This window comes from Malus sylvestris, chromosome 17, assembly GCF_916048215.2.
Source record: "Malus sylvestris chromosome 17, drMalSylv7.2, whole genome shotgun sequence".
Taxonomy (NCBI): Eukaryota; Viridiplantae; Streptophyta; class Magnoliopsida; order Rosales; family Rosaceae; genus Malus; species Malus sylvestris.
In genome coordinates, this window is record NC_062276.1 from 13,049,640 (window position 1) to 13,068,103 (window position 18,464).

An 18,464-nucleotide genomic window follows, 5' to 3' on the forward strand; every position below is an offset into this window, starting at 1 on the left:
TATAAAATTGGTTAATTTAGACCCAAATTTATAACTTTAGAGAGATTTTATTGTATTATTTGAGTAAAATGAGAAGAAAAAAAATGAGTTGATTTGCAAATTTGCTAAATTTTCTAGAAATGAAAAATGCAAATGACTGTGATCCTATTTTCTCAATGTCATATTATTGTATTGAGAAAAAAACTTTTACTATTAGCAACAAATCAACAATTAAAAGAAACTTATTTTATTGATTTATATTTCAATTTGGTGCTAGGATTTAGCACCCAACTAAGCATATTTAGGAGATTATAAACTTATATAATAAGTAACAAATCAGCAATTCCTTGTGTCGTTCTAATTTTATCAGATGTACCCGAAGGGACAACAAACAGCAATTAAAAGAAACATATTTTATTGAATTCTATTTCAATTTGATGCTAGGATTTGGTAGCGAACTATAAGTGTAAATATAAATACAGACATTCTCTTTGGTGATTCATCATTTCATATACCATTGAGAATTTTCTGGTTTTGCCCTTTACAGTATGGCTTCCATCAACTTTGGATGTCTTTTTTGCATTGCTTTAATTCTTCTAAGCTCATCAGGTATATATATTGACCATATCAATTTTTTGTTAATTACCCACCCACCCCCACCCCCAGCTTCATTGTAATTACTGTAATGTCCTACACATTGATTTGATGCTCATGCTGGTCATCTTCGTAACGCATTATTTGGGTATTATCTACAGGTTGCTATGGACGGAGTGTAGTCGAAGAGCACCAATTGCACCACCAGGACCAATCCATCCACAAACAACATGTCGTATCGGGCGATAAACGTCTTTTGCATTATCCCAAGGTGAAATTGGGTTCTTCTCTTAGACAGACACCAGGGGGACCAAACCCTATACATCATGGTGGTCAGGGTGGTGGTAATGGCGACGGTGGTGCTGAGCATCAGCTGCACTACCAGGACCAAGCCGTGCACAAACGACACCCCTTATCGGGCGATAAACGTCTTTTGCATTATCCCAAAGTAGAATTGGATTTTTCTCTTATACAGACACCAGGAGGACCAAACCCTATACATAATCGTGGTTAGGGTGATGGTAATGTGGTGGGGCAGTATAAATATAATTACAATAAGTTCAGAGGCGTTTGATCCCCTGCAATGTAACAAAAATAAAATAAAGGGCTAATTATATTTTACCCCTTTGGGTTTAAGTGCAATTGCTATCTTATATAACATCTTTAAAATATTTCAATCTCATACATTAGTTATCATTTTATTTCAATTTCATGCAACCGTTAAAAATTATGTTAAGTTAGCCGTTAAGTGATGATGTGGTAACAATGAGTTCCGCATTTGTGCTGACATGGCTGCCAATTTGTGCCACATGGACAAATGTGGGGAGGTTTTAGGGATTTTTTTTATTTCTATTTTTCAAGTTTTTAATTATACAACAAAATTATTTTTTATTAATTAAATATTTTTTTAGTTGTTTGGCCATGTGGCAAAAGTTGTCGGCCACATCAGCAAAAATGTGGAACTAACTGTTATCACGTTATCACTTAACTTAACAAAAATTTTAACGGTTGTATGAAATGAAATGAAATGAAATGAAATGTATGTCTTTGGTCAAATTGATTGTTTAATCCATCAATAAATTGATGACATGATGAGTTTGAAATCATTATATGGGCTATGTGTAAGTCACATTTACCTCATATTGACACAGACAACTCATCAATTTAATAGAATTTTAGATGTTCAAAGAGATAAAATATGTAAAATGGCACAATTTCAAAACCTCATAGTGCAATGTGAGAAAATTAGAACCTTATAGACTAGTTTGAAAATCACCGCAAACCTGAATGGTATAAAACATAGTTAACTCGAAAGGAAATGTGTATGAAGGGAGAAAGGAATTAAGAAAATCAAGTTTAATTCTTGAGTTAACTTTTTCCTTGTTCACTGAATTAGAGGTGTCGACAAGAAAGTTCAATTCTGCAATAAGATTGTAGAACTATACCTATGCATCCTGGTGTGGTTTTGTGGAGTTTTGTCATTAATGAGTTGGGTATGAGGGATAACAAGCTATGATGGAGATGCGCTTGGGGAATTTTTCGGTATGGTTATCGGGGTAGGGCCGTAATGGTACTTTAATTTTCAACATGCACTTATTCAGTTTGGAGTGTATAATAATTTTTTTTTTTTTTTATGATTCAGTGATAGTGAAGATAACATAACTATGAACCTATTAAAAACAAAACAGTAAAGTAACGGTTCGTTTTTAATTTTATTTTTGTAAATCAATTTTCAAACAAATAAAAATTAAAAATTAAAAATTAAAAATCCAAAAACAAAAATTGTTTTGACGTTTCAAAATGTTGGGAATGCTCGTATAATAAGCTTCAGTGGCTCCTTCTTACTCGAGTGGTATATGGGCTGTCAAAACTATTGATCAGAGCGAGCGAGAGCGATCCTAATGAAACTACGACAATCTCCGATGGATATTTTCTCGGCGAACCCTAAGACCTTCAAGCTCCACAGGAAATCGCCTTTCGCTCGGAAGCTCAAATCCTCCATTGCCGTTAAGCTTCCTCAATTTCTCTCCGAGTACACAGACGACGTCCTCGCTGTAATTTTTTTCATCCTTTCCAATTCCTCCGATCGGATTTTCCTTTGTTTATTTCCATTTTTCGAGTCTAATCAACGATAGAAATTGATTTTTTTGGGAAAATGTACGAGCGATTCTCTTTCGTAACTAGTTGTTTGGATGCTGAGAAAATGTAGGCAGAGAAATTAACGCTACGCTATGTTTCGTGATGCTTTTGCTTTTGGTGGAATAAGAGTGAAAGTTTCGTATGCTGCTTAATCAACATAATAATAACTGTATGTTTGGTTGCTGAGAAAATGTTGGCAATGAAATTAGCAATCCAGGCTACATTTCGCGATGATTTCGTTGTTTGCTTGCTAATTAATGCGCGGTTTTTAAGATATAGTCTCGGAGTTGCATGCGCGTCTCTATAGACTTTATCAATGTGTAATATCAGATAGAGCAAGAGGCTAGAGCTTACTTAACATCTTCCATAATCGAAAGCATTTGAGTGGACAACAAGAAAAGAGTGGCCTTATAATCGAAGGATTCGGGAATGTTATCCAACACTGAATAGTATTCAATTTCAGTAATTGTTGACAAGGTGCTTTTAACTTCTTTATTTGTTTCTTTTTATTGTTAATCTTGTGTTTGAAATTTTACATTGAACGCACATTCGTGATTTGCCCTGTTCTCATTAACAAGTTTTCACAGCTTCATGGTTGAATTTACTCCAAATTTTACTGAAAGTAATATGTTCATTGCTTTAGGAATATATAACAGTGCTGGTTTGTAATGGAAAGCATCAATATCAGGCAAAAGAGGATTTAGAGGCGTTTCTTGGCGACGTGACTGTAGATTTTGTATCCTGGTACCCTGACTATCAAACTCTCTTGATTAGCTACAATTTTCTTCTTTACATGCTAACTCAGTTTTGAATAGTCGATGCTAATCCCTTTGCGCTGCCAATTTAGGTTATGGAATCTTATGTTGGAATATGCTGGTCAATCTTCTGCAGACACTGGCTTATTGAATGCAGATGAAGTTGCTACTGTTAGTTACCAAGAGAGTAAGAGATGCAAGGGTGCAAGCACAGACAGATGTGCAGAATTCCAGAATCATTCTACTAGACATGCTGATGAACTTTTGGTAATATGAGTTATCCGAATTTATTTCTTTATGTATAATAGAGCGTTAGGAGGAGTTTGTAATATAACTTTCCCGTGGCAGATGAAAGATGATAAGGCCTACCATATGTCAACATGTGATCCTGTTTCTTGTGAGGATGTGAAACTTGCTAAAGGTTTTCAATCTGTCCCTTTCAGTGAGGTGAATACCAAGAAAACATTGTCACGGACATGCAGAAATGAAATTCTGAAAAGACCTATTGCAACTGATAATATCAATTGTGAGCTAGTTAGAAGAACTCGGTGTATAAATAAAATTAACCAGGTTGGCCTATTAAACAGTTTAATACAGCAGCTGACAGTGATTTTTAAACACATTTTTCTTTTTGTAAGTTCAGAATTGTCTTATTGTAGAGCAGATTCTCAAGCATGAATCAAGTGAGTTGCCTAAGGAGCTCTTACATTTGCCGAAAAGAGAGGCAGAGTCTAAGGTTACGCAATATGTCATATCAGGTACTATGTTTGATTACCTCAATGCATGCTTGAGAAAATTGTAAATGTAAATATATAATTACGTGCCTGTATGTGATTGTATGTGTGAAACTGATTTGTTTTAGCTGCCTTTCTACAGACGTACAAATTTAGTTTGCTCATGGATCAATAATGAGGACTCTTTTTATGCTTTCTTCCTGCAGGACGTCCTTGTCCTAAAGAGATCTGTGGCAGTAACCCATTAGAAAGCAGTCTGTCACCAAGATTAATAGGTACAGGGTTTGTGCATAGTAAAAAACCTCGGGGTAGTGTTTGGGATAGATTGGGCAAGCCATGTGAGGACATATTTGTAGGGCACAAGAATGTTCATTTTTATGGTGTTGGCCATATGACACAAGATGGAGGAGTCCATAACCAGCCCCCATTAATGCCTCTGAAGAGAAATCTTGAAGTTCCTGCTCTTGGGACGAGGTCTTATAGTCACCCTGTTGAGACAAGGAAACTGAACCGTGGTGGTAGTGCAATGGGTGAACCTCATAGTGCAAACAATATTGGACGTAAGAGGCTCTTTGGCGAAATCAGGGCAGGCCCTGGCACTGGTTCAGCTTCTTTGGTGCATGAGAGAAACATGGATCCTCAGTACAAAGATATCTCACAGAATTTCAAGAAGCCAAACTTGACCAAAAATGGTTCGAGGACTACTCAGAAACTGGCATCAGTATGTCCTTTTCCTGTTAGATCATAGTTAATTATAAAATAAAGCTAGCGCTAACCTCAAGTCTGGTAATTTTAAGAATCAACTTAGTTTTCCCTCCTTGACTGATTTTCTCCCAGGAATTGCTTGAGGTAAAAGAAAGATTGCATCAAATTGAAATGGAAATGTCAAAGCTTCAATCAAAGCAGGTGGTGAAAGTCGATCATTTGTCAAAATCTGGTAAAGCCTCTAGATAACTTGGACCAATTTTCTGAAGTATGAAATTTGTTTCAACTTATAAATGCTTTGAATTTTGGTCAGAGCTAGAAACAAATGTCTGTGTGCACAAATGTAGGGGGTGGGGGAAGGTGGTTTTGGGTGGATGTGTTCTAATGCAAGCATTTACAGATATACGAAAGGATTTGGAGAACAACACTGAGATTGAGTCAAGGACTGTATTGGTGACAAATGTAAGATCTTTCTGTATAATATTCCTTCTTTTATTCACTCTATTAGTGAAATATTATTCACAGTAGTGTGATGAGAAGTGGCTGACTTTGCGAACACGAAATCACTAAGGGAAAGTATTCAGTGGATTGAAATTCTAGGTAAACAGTTGATAATAAATAGATGGAAACCAGAGGGGTGTGCCGCTGTGGAAATCCTTTGAGATGGTTATAGAAACAGACTCTTGTTGAGAGCGTAGACTGTAGAGCTTTTGTTTACCAGATGATAACAATTAGCTGTAGTGATACATAATGATATTTCTTAAAGTTATTTTTAATTACACACATTGTTAGGTCATCTTTGCGAATGTTGTTACAAATTTCAAGTCTGTATTTTAACTGACATTGGTATTTGGAGGCAGTATTCTTTCACATCTAGTAATTTAGGCTTGCTTTCTGTTCACCTCTTAGTTAAGCTAACTAGTACCTGAGGATTGTAACTTGTAAGCACATTCTTTAAAATAAAGTGCAAATTGTTTGTGGTTAATTTCCATGGAGATTGCTATTATTCCTCCTTATTTTTATTAATTTAATTGTTGTATCTGCAATTCTGCATTTATGTAAAATATCTCATAAGCATACCATGTACTGTTTGAAAAAAAAAAAAAAAAAACAGGTACATTTTTCAGCAACTAGAGAAGCTTTGTCATCATTCTTTGCCAAGTGTGGAGGGGTTTTCAATGTGGTGATTCTGACAGACGTAGTAACTGCTAAACCACAAGGGTAATGCTTATTTCGTCATCTGCTCTATTATGATCTAAGGAGTACAATTTCTGTTTGTATGTTTCATCTTGGGTCCGGGACCGGTTTCTCACATTTCTGTTCTTAGGTCTGCTTATGTTACCTTTGATAGCAAGGAATCTGTTGACAAAGCCTTGGCATTGAGTGGGACAACGTTTTATTCAAGAATAGTGAAGGTGAGCAAACAAAAAGTGTTAAACAAAAAACAAACAAAAAAAAAACGAAACAGATTGAAAGAAAGAACAAAATGAAAGGGGCGAGGGTAGGCTGTATGGAGATTGACTTGGTTGAGTGTAACAAACCTGATACTCTATTGTTATACCTTTTACCATGTTCATTAGGCAGTGGATGCATGTTGAAAATGCTACATAATTGCCCTTATTTTCCTTCCAAGACTGAAGACGAACCAAGTTGGGAAAAATATTATAAATTGAATAGTTTGATACTATTGAGCTTGTTGGGCTGTACAAGTTTCTATGTGCGTCTCACATATTTCACAAACACACACAAGTATTGTAAATTTGAGATTCACCTTTGGAGACTGACATATTCTAGGGACTAGAATTTAAATTTGGCCTTTGTTTTCTAACTTTTGACTTGTATACATTTTGTATAGGTTCTAAGGATACGAGAAGCAGCTTCTGCAGCATCAGCCCCAAACCAGATTTCTGCAAAGACTTTCCACGCACATGTACCCCATGGCAACAAAAACGCTATCCCCAAAACACCACATTTTGGGAGCTCTAGTCTACAGTGGCGGAGAGAGCCTAGCACTGATCCATCAGCAGCAGCCCCCAAACATCTTTCTGATTCAGACAAAGAAGGGAATGCTTCATCAACAGAGCCCGCTGCAACTGCAGGTGCTTAATTCTTAGAATCAGCGTTGCAATGGCGTATAGTTGACGGAACTAAATAAATCCTAACTAATACCATACTGAGGATCCGCGAGTTATGAGGAGATTAGGTTGATCTATGAAATCTACTTGTAAACTTTTGAAGGGTGTTTTCTATTTTGTTTTCTGGGCGGAATCAGCTGGGTAACCTCCGTTCTAATTCCACACATAGCATCCGTGTTGTTCCTCTTGAAGATTATAGAAACTCTTTTAGGATATAAATAGTTTTCGCAGCAGCATAGCCTGAAAGTGCACTTCTGTTGGTTTGTAAAGAGTGATTTGACAGTTTCACGTCTGCAATCACTCCGCAGGTAAAATTACGGAATATCAGATTGGCGATTTTGCCACGAGAATGTAAACTTTTGTTCATCGCATTGACAGAATTTAGCTGTAATTGCAGGTGCTCGTAGTACTTCGGAATTATTGGGTTGAAGTCAACTTAGAATGTGATGTCGAAAGGTTCCTCACCATTTCTAATGTTACGGTTTGGACTTTGGACTGATAATTCAGTAACAAACATAACTGCAGTACTAACCATCTTTAGCCGGAATCTAAACCGAAAAAAAATCTACTTCCAGATGTCCTCGTCATCAATCGATTTATGTTTTATGCCATCCTGCTCGAAATTCTTTTCATTGAAGTGCAGGTGAAAATCAATCGGCACAAACCTTTTTTTTAACGCGACGAAAACATGTAGCTACAAGGAGAAGTTTCCGAATCAAGAACATCAATACGAATGAAGAAGTTGATAGGAAATCCGAGAATAATAATTTAAACCAATACGTGTTAATTAATTTTACGTGTAGATCTGTACAAGGAAATTACCAAAACTCTAGAAATGTGATCCTCTAGCATTACCCTATGAACTCACATTGCGGTCAGCGTAACACGAAACTGATTGGTGACGACGTTTTTCAGCTTGCCGATAAAGCGAATATGTTTGGTACTGCAGTACTTGCTACGCTGGGGCTGAAAGAGTGAGCTCAGCATCTTCTCCAAGCTTTGTGTAGTGTGTTTGACATACTTCCTAGCACTTGCATCTTGTTCCAACAAAACTCCATACTTCTGCATGTAACTTTTATAAACAGGTACAACTGCCTGCACCAAAAGTTGGCATACCTTCTGCCTCAAGCAATCGTCCGAAATGATCCAATTCGAGTGCTTCTTGTACCTCTCGTCGAATGCCTCGTTGAATGCCTTGAGCCTTTTCTTATCGTCGGAGCCCTGATGATAATCCGTTGCTCCCCCGACAGGGGGCGATATCCAACCCTTTTGGGTTAGGAGAATCAGAAGCTTTCCCCAACTCTCTCTCAAGTAGAGAGCTGCGTAGTAGTCCTTGTATTGCTCATGTCCTCCTAACCAAGAGTTTCCCATTATTTCCCCAAGCTTTGTGCCCTTCAATTGGCTGAAATGGCAGTGATTGTTCATCATGAAAAGGTAGGAGAGGGAGATGTCTTCGTAGGTCTTCGACCACGTATCCAAATTTAGGCCGATTTCCTTCATCGTGCTAAAAATTTGTATCAAAAGAAGATCATCATCTTCATCTTCGTGTATATCGGTTTTCCAGCTTTGATGGATCTGCAAGACCTGGATCAAGATTGGCTTGTAGTCTTCCCCTAGAAGTTGATTGTAGAAATTAGTTATAAAGGTTACTAGCCCGGGAATGCCACCATCCGATGGAGGAGAAAACCGCCCTTGCAACTTCACTTGACTAGGAAGTTCCCAGAAAATCTCACAAGCCCCATTGACAACCTCCTTGATCAGATCCCTTGTGAGGTTCTGAATCTCACCACAGGCCTCCCCTCCGAAAAGCCGGTTAAAATTGACCCTTAGATTTTCTAAAACCGCGAATACATCTAGTAGCTTCAAGAGCTTGACCGGGCCCTTCTTTATCTTGGTGACACTCCTGCCAAATTGGAGGAGAGAAACAAGCCTAAACTCTTCGGCGAATCTCGCAATGCAGCGCTTCCAAGCATCTGATTCTGTCTTCTCAAAGACACTGTTGCAGAGTTTGTACTCAAACTCGAGAAAATGCTTCACAACCAACTCCAAATGCTCGCCCCATTGCTCAATGTAAGAGTCGATGCTCTGCATATCATCAAACTCAGAGACTTGTATCTCAAGGTAGTTGAGATCGAGAGCCTGCAAGCTTCTCCTAGCATTCAAACTCCGCACGCCAGCGTACAGCAATACGCACTTTTCAAGCCGATCAGCAGCATTCAGTCTCTCAACTATGGCTTGAAGCTTTTGAATTACCGGCACTGGTAATGGCGATGAAGCAATGCAGGCTGTAGCATTGTTCTCCATTAATAAGCTTACAAATTCGGTTTCCAGCTTGTTGAACGCAGCATTGAGAACCCCTCCATCAAGGCGAGCACAACCCTCGATTGCGCGCAACACCCGTAGAATTCTCAGAGCTTTCTTCACATTCAAGAGGCTTTGATCATTGGCAAATGCGTCGGCTTCCAAAAACTCAACAATGTCATGCAGCCACGGAATGGCCAGCCCACAGCTGCCAGCAAGAAACCTCAATGCCCCTTCAAGCCTTTTCATGGTCGAAAGATAAGCGTGGAGATCAGAACATGATTCGAAAGACAGCGAATTCTCTAGCTCCCGAACGACATCATACACTTTGAGAACAGCAGCAGCAGGGCCAATGGCACCATTGATTTGGTCCCTCATTGCAAATAATCCACACTTTCGCGTCCCAACGGGCCTAATTGCCGCTTCCAAAGATGGCAACCTCTCCTTCATGCGTTCCACTTTCAACCCAACTTCATCAATCGCCGACGAAAGAGCTGAAGACTGCTCCATACTAGCCTTCAACAATTTCCGGGCAGCTTTTAGATTCTCAAAACTTTCATCATCAGCCATTTTCCGAAAAAAAGCACTTTTCAATCTCAGAATCCCCAACCTATTTTACTGAACCAAAACTTGTGTGACATTTTTATAGTGCACCAAGAGCTTTCACAAGAGTGCAGTAAAAAATAGAGTCGTGGTTTCTTCCACACTAGTCGAAAAAGAAAAGAAAAAAAAAACTTTCCACCAAACAGTACCAAATGAAACTAAGGAGAGTAACCAGATTCAAACCAACCTTGTACCAGCAAGGATAAACAGCCCACAAGAAGCCTCAACTACCATGCCATGAATTTCCTTTATTGTTTACAATTACTTGCAAACAAACAAACATTAACATGTTAGGCCCCCAAACCACCTACTTATAACTTATATACATATACTGTTTTTTATACATGCGCACACAAACATATACTAGGCTCTTGTCACACGCTTACGTGTGTGACAATTGACCTGTGTATGTTAAATTAAGTTATTTTTAAGATATTAAAAAATTTTAAAAATTAAGTTATTTTGATTTCTATATTTTTGTTTATATAAAAAGAAAATAGAAGTCAACCGTAAACCACCCACTAATGTGGGGGTTTTGTTTTTGTTATTTTGTTTCTAAAGTTTTAAACATATTCTCATAGTATAGATAATATCGTTTGTTAAAAAAAAGTTTTAAATTTAAATTATTTAAAATTAAAATGTTTTGTATTACAATTTTAATTTCATTTAATGTAACTTTTGGAGTTTTTAAAGACAATTTATGGTATTTTGAATGTTTAACCATGTTAGGGTGCTCCCTACATGGTGATGCTTCCTCTTTATATATATATGTGTGTGTGTGTGTGTGTGTGTGTTAACAACAACCACTTAGTACTAACGTCTATTGGTATTCCTCTTTACTTGTAAGTGAGAGGTCTTAGATTCGAATCTCGCGCAAAGGTGAATTTCAACATTACAACTAGCTCATTGTGAGGTTAAGCCAACTCTCTCCTCCTTTGATTAAATAATATAGTTAACACACAAAAAATTAACCAGATTTTGACTGGCTACTAAATTCTGTTGAACTTAAAGTTGTTTGCCCATAAATTAATTTTTTTTTTAAATTCTCTAAAATTTGTTAGAACACTAATATAGTAAGGACAGTTAAGGTGGTCAAGTTAGTTAGAACAGTGTGCTCTCTAAACTCGTGCACTCAAAGTTTGAATCCCACCCTCCTTGGAATGTAGATGAATTAAGTATAATATCATATCTCGTTTGTAAAATAAAATTAACATTAAGGTTCATGGAAAGTTTATTTACTATTATTTTTGTTTTTGGGATTATACGTTTCTTGGAGTAAATTGCTTCTTTTGCGTAACCAGAATGCTGGCTGTTGCCTAATTTGCTTGCTTTTAAGACACCATAAGGTGTCAATTTCTGAGATTAAGGGCAGGTTTAGTATTGCTGTGCTTTGAAAAAAAAACTGCTTCTGCTATGCTGTGAGAATAAAGAATAAGCTCATTTTTACCGCTTCACATTTTCAGCTTTTTTTTTTTACCCAAAACTGTGAAAATAAGCTGTTTTTAAGTGTTTAACTTTTTTTTATACCAACTTTTTATAAAAGCACCTCAGTACCAAACCAATACTAAGCTTGATCGAATTACTCCAACTTCCTAATAGCATTACCTTGTTTACAAGAGTAAATCACTTATAAGAACCGGACTCGAAAAACTTGTATGGCACGTAATGTCACTGTGAGTGCCGTAGAGGTCATCCTTGATGAGAAGGGAGTGAATATGCACATAACCAGTACTAAACTTAGTGCTGGAAAAAAATCCCAAAAATCCCAAACCAAACCAAAAAAATCCCGATCCCAAACCAAAAAAATCCCAAACCAAAATTCCCGAAATTTTTGGTATTTCATCCCGAACCAAACCGAAATTTTCGGTATGGGATTCGGTTTTGCATTTCCATTTTTCGGTATTCCTATACCGAACCGAAAAAAATATTATATATATTATTTTTTAATTATAAGAGAATTATTTCCAACCGTTCATTGTTTTAGATTTAATCTGTGCTGTTCATTTGTTTCTAGGTCAGATCCCATTTCAGATTTCACTTCCGTTCATTTGTTCCATCCAATCGAACTCGAAGCGCAGCCCCTTCCCTCATCGAGCCCTCATCTGACTGTTTGTGTTGAATTCCGGCCAGCCACCAGCCTACCACAACACCGAGCCCCTCGTCTCTGACTCTCCAGCCTTCCTTCACCACACAACCACCGGTCTCTCTCGCGATCTCTCTCTCTCGGGCGATTCTCTCACGGACAGAACAGAACCAGAGCGACACTCTACGACGTCACTTCGAGCAGTTCGGCGAAATCCTCGAGGCTGTCGTCATCACCGATAAGAACACCGGCCGATCCAAAGGCTATGGCTTTGTCAGTACTCAATAACCCATCTCTCTCATCTTCCTAAAAGTATGAAACAATCGATCAAATTTTGATCAATTTGAGATTAATCAGCTTTTTTTGGTTTCTGGGTTGTTTTTGTTTGGAGGGTTTAGGTCACATTTCGTGATCCTGAATCTGCAAGAAGGGCTTGCTTGGATCCCAATCCTGTGATCGATGGCCGCAGAGCTAACTGCAATCTTGCTTCTCTGGGTCGTCCCCGCCAACCTTTCCTTTTTCATGGTATATTTTTAATCTATTTCTCATTGTGTTTTTTGTTTTCCTTGCATTTTTGTTCTGCTGGGTACTTAGGAACTGCATTTCTAAAGCTGTATTTGCAATCGAATTGTTGCTTTGGTTGATTGGATTGCAGGGCAAGTGAGATCACCAGCTCCAATCCTCGGCCGCGTGCAGCCGCCTAGAGCTGCTTACATGGGGAGCCCCAACCCTGCTTACCACCACCCTATTCCTCATGGTTACCAACCCTGTTATCATTTGATTGTGCATTGTAATTGCATGCTTATATAATAGCTCTACTTCATGCGCAAATGCAATGCATTGTTCATTTGCTTAATGATCAATATCTTCATTCTTGTGTCTGCTACTTTAAAGTCTTAACATTTTGGTTCTGAATGCTATTTTTTTGTGTGCTGATTAGATGTTTCCATCACTTGTATTTGTCTCCTTCTGATTTTATGTTTTTCATTATCAATGCGCTTGTAACCCCAACGTTGGCAGCCCAAATACCATATCAAATTTTAGTCCAAAAGCCCAAAAGCCCAAAACTATTTTGGGATTCCCGATTTTCCCGAAATCCAGAAACTATTTCGGGATTCCCGAAAATTGGGATTCCCGAAAATTTGGTTTGGGATCGGGATTGAAATTGGGATTCCCGAAAATTTAGGTTTAGGAATCGGGACAAGGGTTTCGGTATGGGATCCCATACCGAACCACCCCTAACTAAACTACTCCCAGCACCGAAATATCAGACTGATGCAAAAACTAAAGCAAAACGGGTCAATAAACTTGGACGTGAAATGAGTAACGCAACGAGCGAAAAATGCTGGCACAAAAACTGGTGGACTGATAGCAACAGCTATTACAAAGTTAAAACATGAAACATTCATTTGACAATAGAAATGTGTAAGGTGGACATCACTACAAATTTACTTTGAATATATTGTGGATAGTAAAATATGTCCTATCTATCCACTTACTGGGAAAGGCATTGATCAAAAGAATTGAGCTAGACTGTAACGTCCAAGGCAATGACATAAGAAACCAAAAATTCCTATAACAAACTTGATCCTAAGGAAAAACATGAACGTAAGAGCACGATGAATAGAGGTAGGCCTCGGCTGCAATAAGCAGACTCGTACTCACAATGTTGACGAAGGTAGAACAGCTGCAAAATTAGGGTTAATGTTCGATCAAGGGCCGCCTTTCTGTTTCAAGGTGATTTTGTCCCCAAGACTGAGGGCAATGCCTTGAGTCTTGCTTCTGATTCTGATGTATCCACTTAGCTTACCATCTGCTTGTTTCTCAACACTCACATTCACCAAAGCATCCTCCCCAAAAACACTCTTTGCATACAAATTAGCAGCGAGGACTCCACACTCTCCTTCCAGTGCCGATCTAATGCCCAATTAGTAAGGGATGATCAGGAATTAATAAACCATCAATTATCCAGCAAGAATGCATAAGAAATTAGAGGAATTGTTCCTACTCTTGGATGCATGTTACATGCATGTGTATCACACTTGAAAAATGACCAACATGTAACTAAAGTAGCCAACTTCAACTTCTTAAATGATTGTTGTGTAATTATATATGCATATGTTAAGCTTCGTACGCTTGCATAAGACCATGGCTATGTATGATTCTGTGTATCTAATTATGTAATAATTTCATATGTAACAGTCTAACAGAGTAAACAACATAGTTAATAGTGTAAAACTTACGGTGGAGTCAGGCACTTCATGTTAGTCGCTTTTACAACATGGTTCAGAAATTCCTTCTCGTCTTGAATAATAGTATTTACGGCAACCTGGGAAACACAAGTGTGTTAATGCATGGTAGAATCCAAGTGCGTCTATATCAAGGAACAAAACTAAATAAGTACATATAAGATGCACATTGCTTTCTGATGTGAGAATGAAAAACAAATCCATGAGAACTATCATTCATAAAACAGGCAACACATTTATGAACCCAACAATGATTCAGAAGCACAATCTAAATGTCCAACAGTGATTATATAAGCACAAAGAAATGAATAAATTTGCATCATTTGTGGTGCAACAACCACACAACATAAAATAGAATATGTATTTACTAGAACGAGAAAAGTGATTCTGAGGCTAGACGGCTGTCGTATAGAGATTTTAACTCAGACCAGTTGCCCATAATGCATGGGTTCAAGACAATACTACTACCATTCAAAAAATAAGGATAACTAAAACAGTGCTAGCACATGTTGCAGTAATAATCACCAAAGCTGACCACCCATAAACTATCAAATGATTGTTTAAAAAAAATCAGATGCTTTAGAGTAATTGTGAAACCATTTCTCGAAGAAGCACCTAATGATCATATCAATGAAGCACAGAAAATAATGCAAAAACATATCAAATCAGTGTACCTTGTTCTCCCACTCAAACTCAGCCCACATTGCCCTAAATGCTACATCAGCACATGATGCAGGAGAGATGTAATCCATTATATCAATATGGATGTCATTGAGGACAATAACCGTTCTCTCAAGCACATTTGAAGAAGTCTCGTATACAATGTTGCCAAATATAACTCCTGTTTCAGTTGAAGAGACCTTAATGTTTGCCTTTATCTGTTTGCTTGATTCCGGAGCTAGTGTGTAGTTTTGAGGACGCTCAACAAGTTTGAGATCACCCATAGTGGCCAACTCCAAGCACAAATTCTGAAGGGTTTCCTTTGTTCGATTGATGACAGTAACATCAAGAACAATGTCATAATGATTAACTGTAACATATGCTTCAGCATAAACAGGATCACTGAATCCTGTGAGCTGAAGAATGCGGTTGAGCTTGTTTGCATCATCGTTATCCTTTGTGAACTCTCCAGTAGCACGTTTGAGATCATCTTGGACCTCATCCTCCAACTCAAGCTGGCTCATGCCCTGAAAAATATATGCATATAAGAAAAACATCCAAAAGCATGTGATACAAATGATCGTTTTGGTGGTCAATCTGAATTCAACATTATAAACTGTATTGCAATTGCACTAGGTTGTTTGTTCCACAATTTTATAAACTGCTAAATTACCATTAAATAGTCAAGAAAAATGTTAAGCTTCAATATCTAAAGCAAGTCGGAACATGAAAAAAAAGTCATAAAGAAACAATATCAATTCCTTGATTGGGTATTAACTTCACGGAGTGCAAAAGGTGAGAAGCATAATTCTGCCTTACCTTTCTGCTCTTGAGATGGTAGAAATCAATAAGGTCATCAGGTTGTGCATTCAATATCTGGGCCTTAGCTTTACTTTCCTCTGTTTCCCGGAGCTGCTTATCGGCAAGCATTTTTACAAAGCTCTGTCTACATGACTCTAGCCATATCTTCCTTACTTCTTCACCTTTATGGCATAGTAATCGGATGCAAAGGACAATTCTATCTTGAGAGTCATTATCAATCGGATGTGGAAGGACTGAGGATTGACCCAGTTGCAGCATAGAGACCATGATCAACAATGCCTGTGTGGTTGCCTTGTTCACTTCAACCTTTGAAGGCTGAATCTCTTCCAATCTTAAAACAAGCTTTGTTAATGTGCAAGCCACAACTGTCTCAAGGAAAAAATCGCCCGAGAGAACCAATGATCTCAAGTTCCCCACAGAAGTCAGAGATCCTTGAAGGACAGGTGCAGAGATAGCAGTTTCCAGTGCAGCAGATTGGGTGGCATAGGTCCCGTCTGCAAGGATCACAGGCCTCCTAGAAGACACGGTGCTCGAGCTTACCACCTGAGAGTTCTTTGAAGCATCTTGTGCCTCCTTTTCCTCAGTAGCAGTGTAGAATGGAAGCTCCCCAAGACCCTGCTTAATGGTTGCAATCCCACTCTCAACCTCCGAAAGCGAGAGAGCATACTCACCAATAATCCATAGAGCATGAGTACACACCCTGGAATTGCGGATCTGGTAGAAAGTATCCAGCAGCCTCATTATTATAGAAACACGCAGCTTGGGGTTGGTTTCAATTATCTCACGCACAAAAACTGCCACGTCCAGCGCTGAAGCCACATTAGAATCGCCCAAGAAATCCATCAAAGGATGCACAACTGTGCTCGCCACCTCAGGAAACTTAACAGCACACGCGTAAATTGCTTGCACCAACATCTGCCTATACTCCCCATTCTTCTCAAGTTCCCCACCCTGAGTCTTCACGACCTCCTTCTTCAACATCATCACAACCTCATCAACATTCGCGGGGGTAATCAAATCAAGCACAATGTCAAGAGTCTTCCTCCTAATATCAACATTCGGACTTGACAGTGCCCTGAGCACATCCATAACCAACTCAACCATAATCTCCCTGTGTGAAGCCTTAAGCTCGCTAATCCTATCCAGCACAATCAACTTCACATTGTTATCACTCTGCGACAACAACAACTGACAATACGTATTGGCAGCTGCCCGAATTGCAGTAGGTGCCGAGGACAGCGACACAAGGGTTCCGGCACACTCATAAACAACGGCACTAGACGGGGCATTAAGCAACGAGATTATAACCTTAATGTACTTCCCTTTCTCACCTTTATTAACCCTACAGACCTTCTTAATCAATTCCAACACAACCATCTGTAACTGTTCCCCCCAATCAATAATCCTATCGATATGCGTAAATAAGTAATTCACAGCCCTATCCTGCGCGCAATTAAACAGCATAAGGAAAGCGTTTCGCTTACTCGACGGGTCCTGCTCCGACGCCAAGAACCGATCTATGATCTCCGGCGCGCTGTCCAGCAACGTCTCCCCCTGCGGCAGCCGGTACACGGACATGATCGCCAGGACCGCATTCCGGCGCACGAACGGGTTGCGGTGCTCCAAATTGGCGAGAATCGAGGGGATCAGCGGCTCGATGATCTCGGACTCGTTCAGGCGACACAGGAACCGGAGCGTGACTCCGCGGATGTACTCGTTGGGGGACTGGAGGTTGTTGCGGAGGTTCTGGCAGATGAGAATCATCTCCGGCAGGACCTTGCCTTTGGAGTCGGTCTTGTCGATGATCTCGAGGTAGAGGAGGAGGAGCTTCTGGACGGTGTGGTCCTCGGAGGGGAGGACGTAGCGGATGATGGTGATGAAGAGGTGGGGGATGGTGTCGCCATTGAGGAGGAGCATGATGGCCTTCTTCAGGGCTTCGATCTTCAATTCGACGTCGTTTCCTTCGAGGGCTTCCTTGATCTCGTTGGCGAGGGCGGGGGTGCCCTTGTCGAAGTGGACCAGGAGAGTGCAGGACTTCTCCATCATTGGGAAAGATCCGAAATTGGGATTGGATCTCGGCGGATCCGAAACGGGCAATGTCGGATCTGAATCGGAGAAATGCGGAGGAGATCTGGGTGTCTGTTTGGATGGTGGGGATTGGTGTGGGTGGACGAGAGAGAGCGCGGTGGGGAGGGAGTGAGAGGAACAGTTGGATTGGGCCGAAAGAAATTGGGTTGGGTTGGGTTGGGTCAAGGAAAATTACCAAACCAATAAGTTGGATCATTTCGGACTAACTGAATAAGGGCGAGTTGCAACAAATAAGTTTTCAATTTGGAGTTTTGGATTTTTGAAATGTTATTCTCACTAATTATAATTTTTTTTAGTAAATTACATAGTAGCCCTTCAAGATTAAGGTCTATTACAATCTCATACAATATCTTTAAAATATTTCACTTTCATACCTCACGTTCTATTTTATTTCAAAATAATACATCCGTTATATTTTCCATATATTGATCCATTAAGCGCTGACGTGGCTGCCACATTTGTGTCACGTGGTTGCCAAATATGTGTCAAGTGGCAAAAATAATAATTTTTTAATTTTTTTTTTAAAACCTAAATCTTCTAAATTTAAAAAAAAAATTAAAAAATCCAAAAGCTGAAACCTTATCCCCCTCTTCCTCCTCTTGGCTAGGGATGTGGTG

The 18,464-nt window shown here is 39.1% G+C and overlaps 4 protein-coding genes across 8 annotated transcripts; 2 read left to right on the forward strand and 2 right to left on the reverse strand.

Annotated features, from left to right (window-relative positions):
• Positions 1-2,396: 2,396 nt before the first annotated feature.
• LOC126612447 (uncharacterized) lies at positions 2,397-7,628 on the forward strand. 5 transcript variants are annotated; one of them, XR_007619118.1, is made up of 12 exons: positions 2,397-2,627; positions 3,356-3,456; positions 3,560-3,734; positions 3,816-4,037; positions 4,132-4,225; positions 4,408-4,922; positions 5,039-5,138; positions 5,220-5,368; positions 6,021-6,127; positions 6,234-6,321; positions 6,762-7,349; positions 7,439-7,628. XR_007619118.1 is itself a non-coding variant. In XM_050280854.1 (12 exons), exons 4-12 carry the CDS (start codon positions 3,573-3,575, stop codon positions 7,011-7,013), a joined length of 1,689 nt encoding a protein of 562 aa, XP_050136811.1. In that variant the 5' UTR covers positions 2,481-2,627; positions 2,992-3,189; positions 3,356-3,456; positions 3,560-3,572; the 3' UTR covers positions 7,014-7,476. The 5 variants fall into 5 exon arrangements, 4 of the variants coding, with proteins under 4 accessions (XP_050136808.1, XP_050136810.1, XP_050136809.1 ...); XM_050280854.1 differs by adding an exon at positions 2,992-3,189 and having other exon boundaries at positions 2,481-2,627; positions 6,762-7,476; XM_050280851.1 differs by having other exon boundaries at positions 6,762-7,476.
• Positions 7,629-7,781: 153 nt separating this feature from the next.
• On the reverse strand, positions 7,782-10,070 carry LOC126612446 (exocyst complex component EXO70A1-like). The gene has a single exon (XM_050280850.1). It carries the CDS (start codon positions 9,910-9,912, stop codon positions 7,906-7,908), a length of 2,007 nt encoding a protein of 668 aa, XP_050136807.1. The 5' UTR covers positions 9,913-10,070; the 3' UTR covers positions 7,782-7,905.
• Positions 10,071-12,064: 1,994 nt separating this feature from the next.
• LOC126611809 (probable RNA-binding protein ARP1) lies at positions 12,065-12,903 on the forward strand (the record flags this gene model as incomplete). The annotated part of the gene is made up of 3 exons (XM_050280162.1): positions 12,065-12,301; positions 12,427-12,553; positions 12,684-12,903. Coding segments are annotated over 3 exons (519 nt in total), but the record flags the coding sequence as incomplete, so codon positions are not given.
• A 468-nt stretch (positions 12,904-13,371) lies between these two features.
• LOC126610877 (coatomer subunit beta-1-like) lies at positions 13,372-18,008 on the reverse strand. Its single transcript, XM_050279021.1, has 4 exons — positions 15,757-18,008; positions 14,952-15,464; positions 14,272-14,357; positions 13,372-13,945 (listed from the first exon to the last, which is right to left on the reverse strand). The coding sequence occupies exons 1-4, from the start codon at positions 17,803-17,805 to the stop codon at positions 13,741-13,743; spliced, it is 2,853 nt and encodes a 950-aa protein (XP_050134978.1). The 5' UTR covers positions 17,806-18,008; the 3' UTR covers positions 13,372-13,740.
• Positions 18,009-18,464: the final 456 nt, after the last annotated feature.